This window comes from Lissotriton vulgaris, chromosome 2_1 (assembly GCF_964263255.1).
Source record: "Lissotriton vulgaris chromosome 2_1, aLisVul1.2, whole genome shotgun sequence".
Classification (NCBI taxonomy): domain Eukaryota; kingdom Metazoa; phylum Chordata; class Amphibia; order Caudata; family Salamandridae; genus Lissotriton; species Lissotriton vulgaris.
Genome location: NC_141687.1, coordinates 1,983,438,857 through 1,983,456,639, shown reverse-complemented (window position 1 = coordinate 1,983,456,639; position 17,783 = coordinate 1,983,438,857). Strand labels below are relative to the sequence as shown.

General features: G+C 48.0%; 1 protein-coding gene across 9 annotated transcripts in view; it reads right to left on the bottom strand.

Moving 5' to 3' along the window:
* PPIP5K1 (diphosphoinositol pentakisphosphate kinase 1) overlaps positions 1 to 17,783 on the bottom strand; it is a 1,319,084-nt gene that overhangs the window by 942,952 nt on the left and 358,349 nt on the right. For all 9 annotated transcript variants that reach the window (XM_086958191.1, XM_086958195.1, XM_086958197.1 and 6 more), the window contains one exon: positions 1,288 to 1,389. In XM_086958191.1, coding sequence (XP_086814317.1) covers positions 1,288 to 1,389 — 102 coding nt within the window. The remainder of the gene's footprint in view (positions 1 to 1,287; positions 1,390 to 17,783) is intronic.

The window sequence follows — 17,783 nt, the reverse complement described above, 5'->3', positions numbered from 1 at the left end:
AAGGTGTCGGCAGTCGGGGACTCACTCTTTATATTTGGTTTCTGCAGAAGGGGGCAAACAGGGCAGCTGCGCTCCTCAAGATGTGTGTCACACTGTCCCTGATGTCCCTCGATGTGCAAGTCTGTTTTTCTTGGCGTTTTTGTCTAGACTGGACACAAAAAGCTTTGGCTGCAGCAAGGGGTCCGGCATCCCAGGTATTGGTATTGTGCGGCTCCAGTCAGTCCTGGTGTCCCCGCACTTGGAGAGAGGATGGACCTGACCTGTGAGAGCACAGCTACCTCTTCCTAGGCAGCTGCAGCAGCTATTGTCTCGGTGAGCGGCAAGGCAGTGAACTGGACCTTGCTTCTTTTGGTGCCTGCAGTTGCATTAGACTTGCTCTGCTGCTTTGGCAATTAGCGAAACACTGGCAGCCCTTCTGGTTTCTTTGGAATCTGCACAGTGGCAGGTTGAGTCAGCTGCTCCACGAGGGTTGGGGGAAGCAGGCAGGCTGGCAGGGTTGGCGCCAAGTCGGCTGTGCTCCTCAGTTTTCAGGTCAGCAGTCTTCTTTGTCCACTTCTTTTGTGTCCGTCAAAATTTGAAGTCCAGGTATCAGGGGTCCCTAAATACTCAATTTAGGGGCATTAAGGAGAGGGATGGGTAGTAGCCAATGGGCCACTTACCCTTGGGGTCACTACACCCTCCAGATAACCACTTCTTTTAGGGAGAGGGCATCACCCTGTCCCAGAATCCCTAATTTCACCATATACAAGATGATAGAATTTCTAACTTCATGTTCACTTCAGGCTGTTCACCCTAGAGGTGCGTCCAGACTGGCAGTTCAACATGCCTCCTGAATAGCTAATATTCCAGCTATCCTGGTGCCCGATGGGTCCAGTATAGACGGTGGCATTTCCCCAGTCTGGGAAGCCTTGGATCGCATATCAAAGGTGGCAGAGGTAGTTGGAGGAGCTGCAAACATCTCCTGCCAGAGCAGGCATTGTTGCTGAAATGCAACAATATACATAGTACATGGAGAACGTAAATAGTAATATAATTATATTTTACCATGTGAGTTGTGTACAGTGTATAACAAAGCATTTTGAAATAGAAAAACACTAGCTCTTTGAAGATCTGCTGCAGGTAATCTGCTCAGAACCAGTCATACATAGAGAACAAAGATTTGCATGCATTCGAAAACATTTACATAGTATGCTTAAGTGATTTGCTTAACATGGATAATGCCGCAAAATTGGAGTGGCATCCCTTTCAGAACAGTAGTTTTATTGCAATCATTCTCTTGAGCATTACCTTGACATCAGTGCCATCTGTAGGCATGAATTCCTCATAAATGTAGGAGCCAGTTTTGCGCACACTGCTTTCAGGAGAGTAAACACTGCTACGGCTACCAATCTGGAATAATAAGACACAGAAATTGATTTAACGATAATAACTTGAAAGTTGAACTGGAAGAACGAGAAATCACTTACAATAAATTTAGAATACAAATAAATTACAAATTAACATGCTTATAACCGAAACTGTATTGGGGATAATCTTAAAACAGGAGTGTGAGGAGGAATATCTGGCATCATGAAAAGGAATATAAAACTGGAACAAAGCAAAAAAGGTCAGTGACATAGTACTTTGAAGTAATGTATGAGGCAAGCACTTTTTAGGTCGAGCTCTCTCGACCTATTGTGATTGAGTTGCTCCTCAAGGGAGATAGACTGGTGCACGAGCGGACCAGGCTCTGTGAACGCGCTTATGCAGGCCGGCCGAAGACATGCACACACGCCCATACACACACACTCATGCACGCGCAGACACAGACACACACACGCACAGACACACACACACACACGTGCCAAGCCCTCAAAGCCCCACTTACCGCATCACCTGCCTCAGCCGCCACTCCTGACTTCTGCTGCCACCAGTCTCTGGGCCATCCACTCCATGGGCGCGGGCTTCTCGCAAAGACGGAAGTCCCGCCCCACGACAGCCGTGAGCGGGCACATCCCGAAACCGGAAGTTCGGGAGTGTGCACGCTCACGGCTTGTTTTATTTTCCGGCCGCTTTTAGTTTCATTTCGCCGCCGTCTTTAATTTCATTTTGCGGCCGCTTTTACTAATATTCACTGCAGGCTGGCGGCAGCCGGAGCGTCGGTAGGTGCCCGAGGCAGCAGGTTAAGTGTGCTGGTACAATTGGAGCAATTGGGAGAGGGCGTGTAACATCGTGACTCACCAGCATTTCGGCAGCCAACTTGGATAGAACGGAAGGATCTGTTGCATTAGAGACAGTGTATTGATTTAGCGTAGTGACAGAAGGAATAAATGCAGTGCTTAATTACTTATCAGGGCCGGGTCTATGCGTCTGCTGCTTGCATGTCACATTATTCTAATTACATTTTTGACTAGACTTAATTGATTAAATACTGTCTCCTCTTCACTGTCTCACTCGGCACAGTGTTGTTCTCGACGTCTCCCATGACCGCCTGAGCCATTCAGATGGAATTGCCAATGCTGCCCTTAGGCGATGGGCAGGAGACGGATATCTGCTTCGCTTTTCCGTATGGCTGAATTCGCATCAGGTTACTGTAGTCGGACAGCAGAATCCCTGAGTATTATCTGGCGGAGTTAGGTGCGCAGGATAACACCATTTGACCCTGGTGACACCAGGATTGACTCTCTTTTACGGCACCAGCAGTGACACAGGTTGACACCTACCCAGAGTAGTGTGCGGTTTTCTTTCTTCATTGGCAGAGCAGCACATAAGGACCTTAGGTCACCAACAAAGAGTGAAACTGCACAGGGACAGTGGAAAGCAAACATCCTTCCTCGGACCATTGTGTGTTATGTGTTCTTTTTTTGGCGGGGGGGGGGGGGGGGGGGGTGGTGGGTATGAGTTGTTAGGGAAACCTAACATTCACCCTAATGTTGACCATGAGCCGCGTCTCCGAACCTTTAATTTCACCAACAATTCTGCCCTCGGTTCTCAGTACCCCCCTTCCTGCTCCAGGCTGGGCTTGCACTTTCACAGGTGGGGAGGGGTGGGGGGGAGGACGAGTGCTCCAGTGCACACACTGTGAAATGCACCTCCACAGGAGGTAAAGCGTACCCCCAAACCCCAGCCAGCACCCGCCTCCATCCATGTACCACCCAAGCCGAACCTGCTTACTCTGCAAGTTGGAACGCGCCCTGAGGCCTGTCAAGAGGTAGAAAACACTATAGAAATGGCACGTTGCAGTATTCAGTAAGTTTCCATATTCCCTACGATGGAGTTTAATTTTCTCTCACGGGCCCATCCCCCTTTTTGGGACTGGTCCTTAATATTTAACTGTGAATTTAAATTGGTGTCTCTCGCCCGGGGCTCGCCCGTCTGGACGGCTCAGCTGCATCCACCCCTTCTAGACCAGCAGACGAGGGTCTCTCCTTCTCTCACATCTGATCCCCCAGGGAGGATCTGGCTATCCTAAAAAGCCAGGAAGTGCTCCTCTGTGATTCCAATGCCCTGGCCGACTTCCAGGCGCTATATCGGACGCATTGTTAGCTGCATCGTTCCCCGACACGCTTTTGCCCGCCCATGCGTTGCTGTAAGTGTTTTGATTAGCTGACCTGTACTACATCGCGAGGCGGGCGGGCCCTGGAAAAGTCAACAGATGTACTTCCGGTGGCTAACATTACTGGAGCGCGCTCTGCACAGGATTTTTGGCACAGAGAGCCCAGGGCAGCTCCGCTCTCTGCAGCAGAAAGGTGAGTTAGGTTATTTATGAAGCAAAAATTGTCCTGTTAGTGTTAAATGAAAAATATGAATGCCGCCCAGGGGACATTGCCACTGGAATGCACTATCGTAAAATGCTAAGAGGTTTGTGGAAGTTGTGTTTAACTTTAAATTCGGATTTTCTTGCGGCAGCTTTTATATGTGGGAGTACATCCATGTTCTGCCTCTAGAAAACCTTTATGTTGCACACATGCCCACGGTAATGGCGGCGCGGTTTAGAGAGTCAATGAAGAAGCTCATCCATAACTGCCACGGCCAAATCATCGAAATTGTTGCTGGTTTATCGGGTCATAATTACTAGTGGAATTATTGGCACTAGCCTGCTTTAATGACGTCTTGTCAAAGGTGCTGAGGGACATCTCTTTGATGTATTTATAGATGCGTTTAAGAATCTTTTTAACCCGTTGAGCAATTTTAAATTTAAACCCTCTTTTTAGAGCCTTGGATGAATGTCAGTCAGTGTTTTTTCGCCTAACAAGTGTCAGATCTAAATGCGTGTGCGTGATGAAGCGCGTGACAGAGAAGGAAAACAAAAGTGAGGTGCGAATCAAATTACATTTCTAGAGCGGGACATGTAGAGTCATAACTAAACCAAAGCAAAACCAAAAGTGTCAGTTCAGAACAAAAATGTGGTTAGAACGAGAAAATAAATGTTTAAAGCACAGACAAAACTTGATTGCACCATATTTTTTTCACACATTTGTTGACTGCGGGTCCTGTATTGTTTTTGCGGAGTGCAGTCAACCCTTAATCCCCCAAAATGAACATAAAATAACAATTACAGCAAAGCACTTAAAACTAATGTGCTTCTTTCCAAAAACTCAAAAGGTCAAGATTTGCGACAACTTAGCATTTGTGCTGAACTGGTTGGTGTAGCGCTAAGTAACGGGTGGGTGGAGCCAGTAGAGGAAGTGGGTGGAGACGGAGAAAAGTAGATGTGGCATCCGACAAACATTTGAGCACCTGCACTTCATATTTTACAAATTAAGCACTGAATAAATGGTACATGCTGCCTAGGATGTAGGATAGCTGAACAGTCACGATGTTTGACTTGGGTTTTGCGATTCTTGCATTATCTTTGCGTACTGCCTATTTGTTTTACATCTGTTAGGGTTTTACTGTGTAGATCCGACACTGGTCTTCTGTATTTAACTGGAGGTCTTCTTAGTTTAAAACATCGAAATGTGAAGTCACTGGTTGTATTGCATTTATTTGACGCAACAGCCGTGGAATGACCATATTTGTAGGGTCTGCATTGATAAAGTAAATATTTTACTTACCTATACAGATTTTTTTTCTTAAACTAAACGCTTGGATTATTGCTTATACAATTTCGTTTGATTTTTTGTTATTCTGTTGGAATATAAACTAGTACCATAGAAATGCGTTTCTGCACAGCGCTGCACGAGTGACCCAGGGCTGTAATAATGGATCTGCGCACCAAATCGGGATCAAAGCTCCTCGCGCTGTCTGCTGTCCTAGGGAGCGCAGCGAGGCAATGCAGATGCTTTGGCAGGATGTCTGCGTGCGCCATGAGCTCCGTTTACAAAACCCAAAATCAATAAGACAGCCTTGAGAGGGAGGGAGGAGAAATGTTTCTGCATAGATTGCCTAAAAATAGTTGGTAGCCCATTTGGAGACACTTATTGCACAACCAGAGGCAAATTGCTAGGCAGTCAAAATGTTTTTGATTTTTTTGCAAGAGCGATGTAGAGTATTTGGAGTGGATGAGTCACCACCTGGGTATTTATGATTTCACGTCTGTCAGACAACAATGACTTTTCTAGGGCTGGTTTAGAGCCCTCACTTATTCTTTACATATTTTTAAAGACATTCTATAGCCACATTGATAAAGTAAATATTTTCGTATTGGAACACAAGAGAGCTGTGTCAGCAGTGCTCTTTTATGTGATCTTTTTATTGATAGCAATGCAATCTGAAATATGACCTGTGTACTAATAGGCCACTTCGGAAACTGTCCCTTCACAGAGAATAACAAAATCATCAGCCTAACATTTATTGGGTAAGGAAGATTAAGGCCCGGATTAGGAACAACAACCTGCTGTAGGACAAATGTTAAAACTATCTTCACACTCTTTCTCCCCTTTCTATACCTCTCTTTTCATCTCCTCATTCAACCACCCACCTATCCACACACCCATCCATCCAGACTCCTAGCCAGTCACCCACCCACACATCCATCTACCCATTCATCCATCTAGCATCAATGCTTATTCTCTCTCTCTCTCACACACACACACTTACTTTAATTATATATCTCTGTTTCTCCCTCTCTATTTTTCTGTATCTCCCTCTGTAATATATGCAGTAAACGTTGGGGAGCTTAACCCCTTCCATGCTGGGCCGTTTCCGCCGCTGTGCGGTAAACAAAAGAACAGGGCGGGGCCGTGACGAACCCCAGCCGTCATCAGCACACGAGCGCCGCAGAGCGTGACGGCTGGGGTTCGTCACCAGCATGGAAGGGGTTAATAAAGTCACAGCAGCAACAGCAGTGACCTCTGGGCTTACAATGGCTCCAGTTCCATGTGAATGGTTTCTGATTACAGAAATGTGCTCTTTAGAGTAGCTTTGGTCCATTAAAGGGAGAGGTGCAGCTTTGAAAAAAAAATTCCCATTTGGGGACATGTCCAGCGGGGCACATGCAGTCTGCTCCTACATACGCCATGTCTCACGTGTTGTTATCTAAGCAATGGTTTGAAATAGGGTTGCTAAAACAGAAGCACACACAAACACAACCACGTACAAGCACACAAACAACTACACATACATACACCCACTCAACAACACACAACACACACACATATACAACCACAGCTGAAAAATCACACACACACACACACACACATACACACAATCACACATACAACCACACACACAACAAAAACACACACAGCACACATACACACAACCAAACATACAACTATACAGACACACAACCATACACACAACCACACGCACAACAACACACACACACAAACACTTATAGACTTTTGTTGCAATTGGTGTTGCAAAATTTAGCAATGCCAATAGCTCAAACGTAATTAATGCGAGACCTATTGCATTGCAAATGCTTGTTTCACAAGAGTTAGCAGTTCTCAATGCTAATAACGCATTAGGGACCCTATATGTATGAGATATGCAGCTAAGGCATCCAGTCCTTCAGTTGCAAATGCTGGAACTGTGTTTGAGCTGAATGGCTGGGTCATTTAAGGCTAATGAGGAAATTCAATTCCCAAAACACAAGAACTTCTGTCTGACCTACTGTACATTAAAATGTCTATCAAGCAATCACACCATGCCATACTTCTGGAAAGAAGCTGATCATGGACCAGTATCATCAATGCAAGCTTGCCTGGAGGTGTGGAGCAAAGGTCAGTTGCAAGCTCAGTGGTGTTAAGGGTTAGGCACTCAAACATCCTGGCTAACTTTGGAGAATCTCTAAAAAACTTGTAGAGCTGCATCAAATTTCATTGGGAACGTGTTTTTTAATAATTGTTTCAATATTTATATGGCTCCCTGGGGGCACATTTATGGCCAGAAAAACTAACAGAGAATATGCAAAAAGTTGCCACGATTTGAGCACTGACTATTTGTGAATCCTAGGGTATTCACTGAACTGAACCATGTACTAATAGGTTGGTTTTAAAAAAAACAACGAATCGCAGTGAGTACAAATTTGACCTACCTAATGAATAGTATTGAAGTAGGGTGCAAATTGCAAGCTGCTGTGATTCACTGCCGTCACAGGGTGGCCTGCTTGAGTCAGAAGACCACCATGTCTGTGACTGCTCATAAAAAAAACAATATATATTTTTTAATGCAGCCGATTTTTCCCTAACGGAAAATGAAATGCGCAAAAAAACGTTAAAATGTTTTTTCTAAGAGTAGGCTGTGGTCCCAAGGACCACAGCCCACTCAAAAAAAGATCTGATCATTGACAAAGGGAACAAGCATTTGCAATGCAATAGATTTAGCATTTACGCGAGTTTGAGCTATTGGCATTGTAAATGACAATGCCTTTTCCTTATGTTTTGGTTTTTAAAACATAAATAAAAGGCATTGTCATCGACATTGCCAATAGCTTAAACTCGCGTAAATGCGAGACCTATTGAATTGCAAATACTTGCACTGTTTGCGACCATAAAGGTTTACACTTGAAAATAAAAGGGTGTCAGAGGCCTGGCATACCCTGGGTGGGCCTTGAAATGCTCCACAGCTGTCAGCCCTGTGGTATATGAGCATGGAGGCTTCTACGTGAAACACCTGGCAGTTCTCCCAACTCCCAACAGAGATGGGGTACTCTGGAAAGGGTGGGGGTGGGCTAGGGCATCTTTCTGCTTCTGTCAGATGTCACTCTTCCTCGAAACTATTTATGTCCTCAGTTTTTAGCCACTGCATGGAATTTAATACTGACACATGATGTCAAGTGCATCGCAAAAAGTCGCTCAAACAGGGCAATGTCGAGGATTGTTAAATATTTTTGAGACACTGCAAAGTGGATAGATTATAACGCTAAGCTTGCGTGATCAATATTTAAATTTAGGGGATGTCAATTGTCAATAGTTGATTCAGTGACACTCTATATGTTTATTTGGTCACTTAGACGTACTTCGAGTTCCGTGGCAGAAATACAAGGAGAGTTTTGGTAAAAACAAACAATCCAGATTAAAGTGCTGCATGTCCCAAAGTGTGCGTCACGAGAACCAGTAGCACCGAACAATTAAAGGATGCAGAGGATTGGACTGGACTGTGGACTGGACAGGCTCTCCATGTCTTCGGTTCCAATGGGATGGGACTTTTTCTGAAAGGAGCACCTCGAAGCCCACTCACCAGTCTTTCGAAGTTGAGGCGGAATCTTTTGCTCAGCAGCTCCTGCCCAGGCTGCAGCCACCTGCAGCTCATGCCGAGGGCAGAGTACCAGCAGCCACGTCCCCCATTGCACAACTTTGGGACTTTGGGATATCATCATGATCCTCACAAGTAGCACTGTGGGGAGCAATGAGAGCATGCACTGAAGACCACTTGAATTGACCCTCAGAAATGGACATTACTTACTTAATCTGATAAAAAAAACAAGCCATGCCCTGTGGATGGGGCTGTACAATATGGTCGCCCTTTGCCCGCAGACTGCTCCCTACTTGCCGTCCAGCATTGATTGGCAGGTGTTCTGACGTCCAGCGATTGATTGTCTTAAATGGTGCCACCCCCGGACTACTTTAGGGGGAGACATGTCCTCGAGGCCCAGGGTGTTAATTCCCCTCCCCCCACCCCCTCCATCTCACCAGCAGCAGCTGGGCTGTGGGGAAGGGGCGGGCCAGGTGGAATTACATTCGCCGTCGCACATACACATTCCGAATCGGTTTAATTCCTGGGTTTGGAAATATATTAGTGGCCTTCTTCCCCTTGCTTGTTTATTGTCCAGACTTAGCTCAGCGGGTTTAACACCTGCTGCACAGTGTTTGTAATATAAAGACCAGTCTTAATCCTTTGCATGCTAGTGGTGCACGTTCTGTCTTTCTTCTTTGGGAAGTGGGTACAATAATTACTATTCTGTTGGGCAAGTAAACTATTCTTTGGACGCCAGGACACAACGTACTTTGTGCTTCGCCAGATTTACGACATCATTGCGCATTTTAGCAGATGAGAGACATATCTTCTTTTTATAGCGCTTCGTGCCAGAGTCTTCCCATTACAAGCACTCTAACAACCGAAGCTAGCATTACCTGAGGCACTGGTACTCATGTAATTCTCGCAAGGACTAAGGGCTGAAACGAAGCTGTCACTGCGGGTGCGACAAGTCTCTGCAGCAAGCGCTTAGGCCCAGGAGCTATCTTACCGATGTGTGTGAAGGGCTTTGCCATTTAGTTCCTAAAGTTTCTAATTTCACCCGACTGACTACTGTGCTAAGAGAACAAATGTTGTCAGAAGTGAGTGCCGTTCATGTTTTCTTTTTGCAATTTTATATAGCGATAGGTTGAACCGAACCCCGCACTCCCCCATACCGTGGAAGTATCTACCCCAAGACCAATACCCCTGTTATCCCAATACACTTAGCCAACAAGGTTGTAGTTGTTGTGGTGGTTGTTGGCCGCAGTTTTATTGGGATCATAAATCATATATGGGTCATATACATGTCAACACAATATCCCATAAATTATGTCTGGGTCATACACATGTCATACAACCTATCTGGGGTCATAAATCATACATGCCATCGCCGTGGTCATAAATCATATCTGGGTCATAAATCATACATGTCATCATCATTTACATAATTCATATCCGGGTCATAAATCATACATGTCATCAACATTGTCATAAATCATATCTGGGTCATAAATCATACAGGTCATCATCATTGTCATAAATCATATCTGGGTCATAAACATGTCAATCATCATCTTGTGCAGATCATATCGTGGTACATTCAGTTCGTAGATGGCACGCCTACCAAACCAGTTCTTTTGTTGGTCCGTTGGTATTCCTCATTGTCGTGTTACCTCAGGGACCGCCATTTGGCTGGTCACCCACGCCCTTTGCGTGTAGGGAGGGGTAGCTTCTCCAAGGAGTTAGGCCCCCAACTCGCTACCTTTATGTGCCCTGCCGTCCAGCCGTGTCTGGGCCACGAGCGCCGTCTCCGTCCGCTACTCCCCTCGTTGGCCCGGCCACCTCACCCTGCCGTGCGGCATCCCAGAATGAGTGGCCTACTTCTACACACCGCCCTGTTGGTGTGTCTCCTTAGCCATCCGTTGTAACAATTCCCGCCACGCCGCAGGGAGGCGCACGTCTTCTTGCGGCTCCCCCCTGCTTCCGTGATTATTGTGGCTCACATGCGCAATTGCGTCACCGGACGGCTCTTCACTGACTCTCCTTCTTTCGTCCGCCGGCTAGGCTCGGACGTGGCCAAATGGTTCTAGGCGACCAGGGGAACCCCAAGGTGAACACCGCCAACCATATTCTGAGACGGCCTTGTGCTTCTTTCCCTTTATTTGTGAGGCCGGCCCCCATACCCACACTGGGGTGGGCCCCAGGATCTGCGCTCGGGGTCACTCGCACCCCGCGCAAACGTCCTTCCTTTTGGCCCGGGAGACTACGTGATTTGCCCAAAATCACAGGATGTTTTGAGCCTCCTTGTCGAAGCTGGATTGTGGTTTATGGCATTCTCAAACTTGCCCACTGCCTGGGCTCCTTCCTGTGGCCTTATTAGGCCGCGCCCTGCTCATGCCACCCTGCCGTGCGGCATCCCAAGGTGACCTGCCTCGCCACTCACTCTGCCGTGCGGCATCCCAAGGTGAGCAGTCCTGACTGCAGGCAGTGTGGTCTACAGTAGCTGCACCTTGGAGTTTGCTTCGGTTGCTCCTAACTGGATCTTTGCAAAATTGGCCCTTCGCCCGCTGGGGGTACCCCCATGCATCTGACAATCAGCACACCGCGTAATACTTGCTCCTTCCGCTGCAATGCCATTGTATCACAGCCACCTTTTTTGCGGGATTGCCCTGGGCCTGTTGTCTGCTGCTTGCTGGCACCGCCCCTCTGGTCCCCGCTTCCTATGTGACATCAGCTTGCTGCTTAGGCAGGCGCCAGAGAATGACGTGCAAGGTGCTGCTTGGCACCGTCGGTGCTTGCGTTTCCGCATTTCCCTACGTATACAGATGTGGGTATTGCTCAGTGTGCCTGTGACCGCAACCTGCCCCAGAGCTTGCACTGTGCGTCTTATCATCTCGCTGCTGTATTACTCTTTCGTCTTCGTCATTGTCGCTCCCCACCGCCTTTCATTTCTGTGCCATCTCACGCGTGATCGTTTTGTTTATTTCTATACCTTCGCTGATTTTCATCATGCCAAAATACACTAATGTGTGAGGTTAACGTAATTTGGTGAAGATATTCTCAATACTCTCGTTGTTGACGTAAATTTGTCGAAGATATTTATTCTCCAGACTCTCGTTTGCTGAGTGGCATGCGAGTGGGAGCTGGGAGATCTAGGTCTCCCGAGCATGTCTTTTTTTTGCGTGAGCATATTCTGCGCATGCGCACCTGAGCAAATAGGGCATCAAACTACGGGGGCCTTCAACTGACGGAATATCGTAGTTACCAAGGCCTTTCATGCTGAAGTACGCCAAACTCGGCTATTCAATCTAGGCCATGCTTGCTTTTTGATACGTCATTCTCTTGCGTATTTAAATAACGTATTTGGGGATGAGGGGCGCATTGACTGTTTTAAACCATTTAACATTGCCGGCATTCTGGAAATAAACCACTGAAGCGCCTGTGGTGTCGTACGAAAATGTGCTCTCATTCTGGTGTCCTTTGCCCTGGCACTAGGTCGCCGTTGGTCTGTAGTGGCGGCAGTGATTGAATGGTTTTCCCACCACGGCGCTCCCTGTCCATCGGACGCCCATTTGGCGCCACTGTGCATTCTCCTTCCTTTGGCGAGGAGGCGCGAATCTCCCCTTGGTTTCTGGCCGCTTCAAAGCGCCCCGAACCAGTATCCCACTCTGAAGGTGGGAGGGATAGGAAGGAGGGGGGGAGGGTAATGGCGCCTTTGTATGGTGCCATCCCATGAGGCTCACCCTCCTTCGGGGGGCTGCAGCGCCTCGTCTATATTCACCTTCAATGTTTTTAGATGCAACTCCTGCCTTGCTTTATTTATGTCGTGGTGCTATATGCGATCGACACTGCTCTTTCAACTTCCCTCTTCCGTTTGCAGGTAACAGGTCGGCGTGTTGTTTTACTGCCCCTGTTCACTTCTGTTCTCTTAACGTTTAATTAATGCATCCTTTCACATCTTTATCGTCATGACGGTCTATACGATCTAGCTCTTCATAGGTATTGAGGTTCTTCTAGTACAATGCGGTCCTCGCATCCGCCGCCTCATACTGGCTGTTTGTAAACGGAATGCTCTATCTGGACCATTAGCTACACATCTTTCAGCTTTATTTGAGACCCCGCTCCCTCGGTCGTTCATGCTACCTGACGGAATTCCCAGCCTGCCGTGCATGCGCATCCGCAGTTAGGCTTTTTCCTTAGATGTGTACGACCAGTATCAATTAGCACAAAGCTACCCGGGGCACTTTCCTCATTTTTTAATTCTTCCTGCGCTGCTCGCCTGCTGCTTAAAACCCCCTTTTCGCGGCGAAGATCTCCTAATCTCTCCTTACGTGATGGGTCCTTTTCTATCTCGTTTATTCTGGGTGGATTCCAAAGTTGGGAGCTCTGGCCATTATGCCCTTCCACTCCGCCTTGTGCCACATCTTCTCTAAGCCCTTACGCCCTTTGCTTTTTGGGAGGGGTGGGGGGGGGGTGGGGGGAATGCCTAGCCAGCCCGCGGGGAATTCATTTCCGGCTATATTCCCCCCTCGTTGTCGTGACTTCTCGACCCCTCCTTTGTGCGCCGACCGCCGCGAGCAGGCACCCTTATACCACTGAAAGAAATAGGGTGTAATGTATTTTAATGGCCTTCGCACCCTCCTTTTGTCTGGTCCCTTACCTTGCCCGGCCTGTTGTCTTGTCCCGGCGCTCCCTCTTCCCCTGACGCCTGGGGGCTGGTAGTCGTTCTTTAAGCCGTAGCCTTCCTCTCCTAGATTTCTCCTTCTTCGTCACCATCTTTTTTCCCCCGGCGGTAGGCGAGGCGTCCTCTGTTCCCTCAGCCGGCGGCTCCGTTTCTTGTAGCTGGTTACCTCGTCTGGTCGCCGGTTTGCAGGGTGCAACTGTGATTTGCAGGGTGCGGCATGTTTCAGCCTTGCGCATTCCGCACCTTGAGCCATCTTGACGCCTCTGCTCCGCCTCCGTGTAGGACTCCTGCGACGTTCTACTGCTCCCCAACTTCCAGCCCAGATTTTTCCGGGCTACGGAAGATTCTTGAGGGATCCCTGCGCAGGCCGGACTGTTGCGCGGCCAGGCATCTGCTTTTCGTTCACCCTTGGTGCCCGCCTGGACAGACCACCGGGCCTGCTGCTAGCGCTTAACCCCCCCTCACCACTTTACCTCGCCACCACCGCTACTCCGCTCTGCCTGGATCTTTACCGAAGCTGGGAGCATCTTCCATCGCTGTCGGGGGGGGGGGGGGGGGGGGGGTGTGAGGGTGCACTTCGTCGTCGACTCCTTTACCGGATCGTCGATGGCACTGCGAGCCTCTTGCTGCTCTTATGCTGCGCGCCTATTGCCCGCGCCGGGCACTCCTCTTCTGCCGCCATCGTGGAGCTTGGGGAGATCTCATACCATCTTCCATACGGCAGACCGCCAGGCCTCAACAAAGGTAGTCAGCATCTTGAGGGTTCCAGCCGCGGAAATTTGTGGGGGGTATTAGCGGGCGCACCTCCCTCGCTTTCTTCATGTTCACAAACCCTTACAAACCATGCCGGGGTTTCGCCTCTTCATGCTTCTCTTGGCAACAGATTCGGGCTTTCATTCCGTCTCCATTTGCAAAGCTTCGCCTCGTAGTAAGAAAAAGGTACCTCCAAAAATTCAGGTGCGCCGCTTCCCCCCCCGCTCCACGAAAATTGGGAGCTATCTGGGGGGAGCGGTGGCTTATATCCCCGCATTCTGCTCGTCCGTTCCGTGCAGCTGGCCCCCCATTGGGGGGTTTGTACCATGCTGTCCCCCCTATTGGCTGGGGGTTCCTTGGTGCCAACAGGATGTTCCCCTGCGAGGTGTTGAGCCTTCCTGCCGCTTCTGGGCGCCCAGAACCGGTTCTTCCACTGGGGCTCGGCGTGGATTAAGGCGCCGGCCCTTGAGCCTCCCCCCCCCCCCTTCTGGGGGGGGGGCGGCGGCCTCTGCAAGAACCGAAGCTAGTATGCACTTTACATGAACACCATTTACCTACACCTCCTACAGGATGGCCTGCTGATTAGCTTTCCTAGGCTGGCAAGCTTCAAAGAGCTGCTGACTTTGGAATACAAATCTGGCTCCCCTCACAGGAGAGGAAGCCACTCCCCTTTGTCCAGGACTCCCGTGGCACCTGGATAGATGTGAAAATTAGCTTGTCAGGTAGGCATGTCACCTCCAGACTAGATAACACTCCTAAGGTGGGCTAAACTGAGTTGGACACACATTTTCATCTTTGTGATGACATACTTAGGAATTCTCCGACAGGTGTATGCCCACTTCCCACAGGAAGTGATTATATAGGCGAGCTAACTCCTGCGGAGGAGCGAACGTTGAATCGAAGCCGATGTCGGAGAGGCCGAGCAAGGCCCTGACTGACAGCGGCGGTGGGAGTTGCCATGACGGGCCACAAGAGATCGCTGCAAGGGTGGTTCTGCACTGTTGTGCGCGGTTAGCCCCGCCTGTGAATACCAAGGAGAGATGCCACGAGGTGAGCGTTTCCCTGGCTGCTGGTCACGGGGATACTGTCAGTGTTCAACTGCCCTGAAATTGGCCAGGGCCAGTTGCCATTCCCCCATTGTTTCGCAGAGAGGGAGGCGGCTGTGGCAGGGGGCACCCTTAAAGTGATTTGTATGGATGTGGTATAGTTGGGCCTAGCGCTATGTCCCGTGGGGGAATATTTCATCTTCATGCCCTTGTCCCTCATATGAATGAATGAGTACATGCTTGTATAGCGGATGGCTACCCGGAGGCATCCCAGCGCTTTAGACCAAAACAAGTAATCACCGATCACTGAAATAGAAAGGTCTTCAGCCGTTTCCTGAAGGCAAGATGGTTAGATTCCAGCCGGATAGAGTCTGGGAGCCGATTCCAAAATATGGCTGCATGAAATGAAAAACGTCGGCCACCCATACGTGTCCGTTTGACCCTGGGGACTATCAGCAAGCTTTTGTGGTTAGATCTGAGAGATCGAGGGATCTGATGGTGAAGAAACATGGGGCGTAGAAGGGCAGGGCCATTGTCAATGGTTGACTCATGAACCATACACATGGCCTTGAACCAGACCCTTTCCTGCACCGGCAGCCAATGTAGAGCTTGCAGTGCCGCCTTAGCAGAGCTACGTTTAGGAACATCCATAAGTAGTCGGGCCGCACAGTTCTGAACAGACTGTAGGATTTTGATGGTACCCAGCGGTGCACCCAGATAGACCTCGTTCGCATAGTCCAAACGGGATAGAATGAGTGTCTGGACAAGGAGGCGTCTAGCCTCGGAGGGAAGCAGGGCCAGGACCTTCCTTAGAGTTCTAAGCAGACCATAACATGTAGCTGCAACCTTGCGTGCCTGTACTTGAAAACCCAGACTAGGGTCTAACCATACACCCAGACTCTTAATTTGGTTTTTCAGGGAGGGAGGAGGGCCCAGGCACTCCGGTCACCATGGGTCTAAATTAATGGGGGCCTTGTACCCTAACATCATGATTTCGGCCTTTGACCCATTAAGCTTTAGGAAGGAGGAGTCCATCCATGCAAGAACCTTAGTAAGACAGGGGGATAGATTATTTATCCCTGTCTCAGCTACATCGGCGCGTGAGAGGGAAACAACCAGCTGCGTATCATCGGCGTAGGGGACCAACTGAACTCCCCAGGGAAGAACCACGTCAGCCAATGGCCTCATGTAGATGTTAAACATGGTGGGGCTCAATGAAGATCCCTGGGGAACGCCATATTGCAGGGGAATCTGTTTAGAGGTTGCTTAATCCTCAAACACGGCGAAGGTTCTGTCAGCAAGAAAGGAGTGGAGCCGTTGAAGGGCAGTACCTGCGACTCCTACCTCCCTCAAGCGCTGTATCATGAGCAGGTGATTGACCGTGTCGAAGGCTGCGCTGAGGTCCAGTAGGACCACTGCGGCGCAGCCTCCCGCGTTGACTTATCAAAGGAATGTTGGTGACACTGTTACTAACTGACTTGCTATTAGCCATCCAAAGGCTCTTTGCGTAATACTACATCAACTTACTTTTTGCCTTGCTTAAACAACAATGATTTATTTATAAGCAATGCTTGTTTAAATGTTTTAATTTGATTATAAAACCGTAAGGTTTCAAGTTCATAAAACTTGGTTTATGTTGTGTCAAAGTAACAATGGCCTCTCAAGGATTAAAACTTAACTGATTTTGAACTCACTAATCAAATGGGAATGTAAACAATATAGGTCATATCACTAGGATGTGTAGTACACGGTTGTTCGGTCTAATTTTTCAAAAATATTGTGTTTGTCCATGTAGTGATTTCACTCTGTTGGCATAATAAGTAATTACAATATATTGTTCTTACTTAGGGGTCACTCATTGCAAAAACATTTCTGCCCTGATGATGGTCATATAGACATCTGCAACCAAGACCGAAACGTCGACCTCTTCATCATCTGCATAAGCAATTAATCTGCACCAAGAATTAACCATCGTACATTGTCTGACTTGGTTATTGCCTATGATTTACAGGAGCTGATGAACTGTTATGAACTGACTTGTTGATTTGTGCATACTTCTGTCGATAAAATATTTTGCTTTTACTTGATTTGTTCATTATATCCCTATATATATATTTATTTGTTGTTTTATTCAATACAATATTTTCCAGATAAAATTACTTTTCCGTGTGCTTTTTCCCTTATTCCTTACTTATCATTGATTGTTTCCATCAAAGAAAAGTTTTGTCGTTATCCTATGGATACATTAGAGTTAGATCTCTGTTAACTAACTCACAAATTGATCACAAGTCAATAGACAAACTAAATCCCTTGTAGCCACCCTTTACCTCAATTATTGGATTAGCCCACACTTGGAATGTCTGTGGCCCTCTGAGCGAAGGTGGAAGCCTGATACTGCTTTCCTGCGCCCTTAAGGGCTTTGGGGAGAGACTGTGGGCTGCGTCAGTTTGCGGTGGGACCCAGTGTTGGAGAAGAATTTGAGCAACTTCGCTCCTTCATGATACCTAGTGGGAATCTGCGACTGGATACACTGAGATGGAAGAGAGTGTAGATCTGAAGCAGAGCCTCAGGACTATGCAACACAGTCTCACAAATATAGATGGTAAAATAGGCCCACTGACGAATGTCGGAGCAACTTGATAAGAATGCTGAATGCTTAGACATGGTGGAACGGCGAATCTCAGAGGTTGAAAATA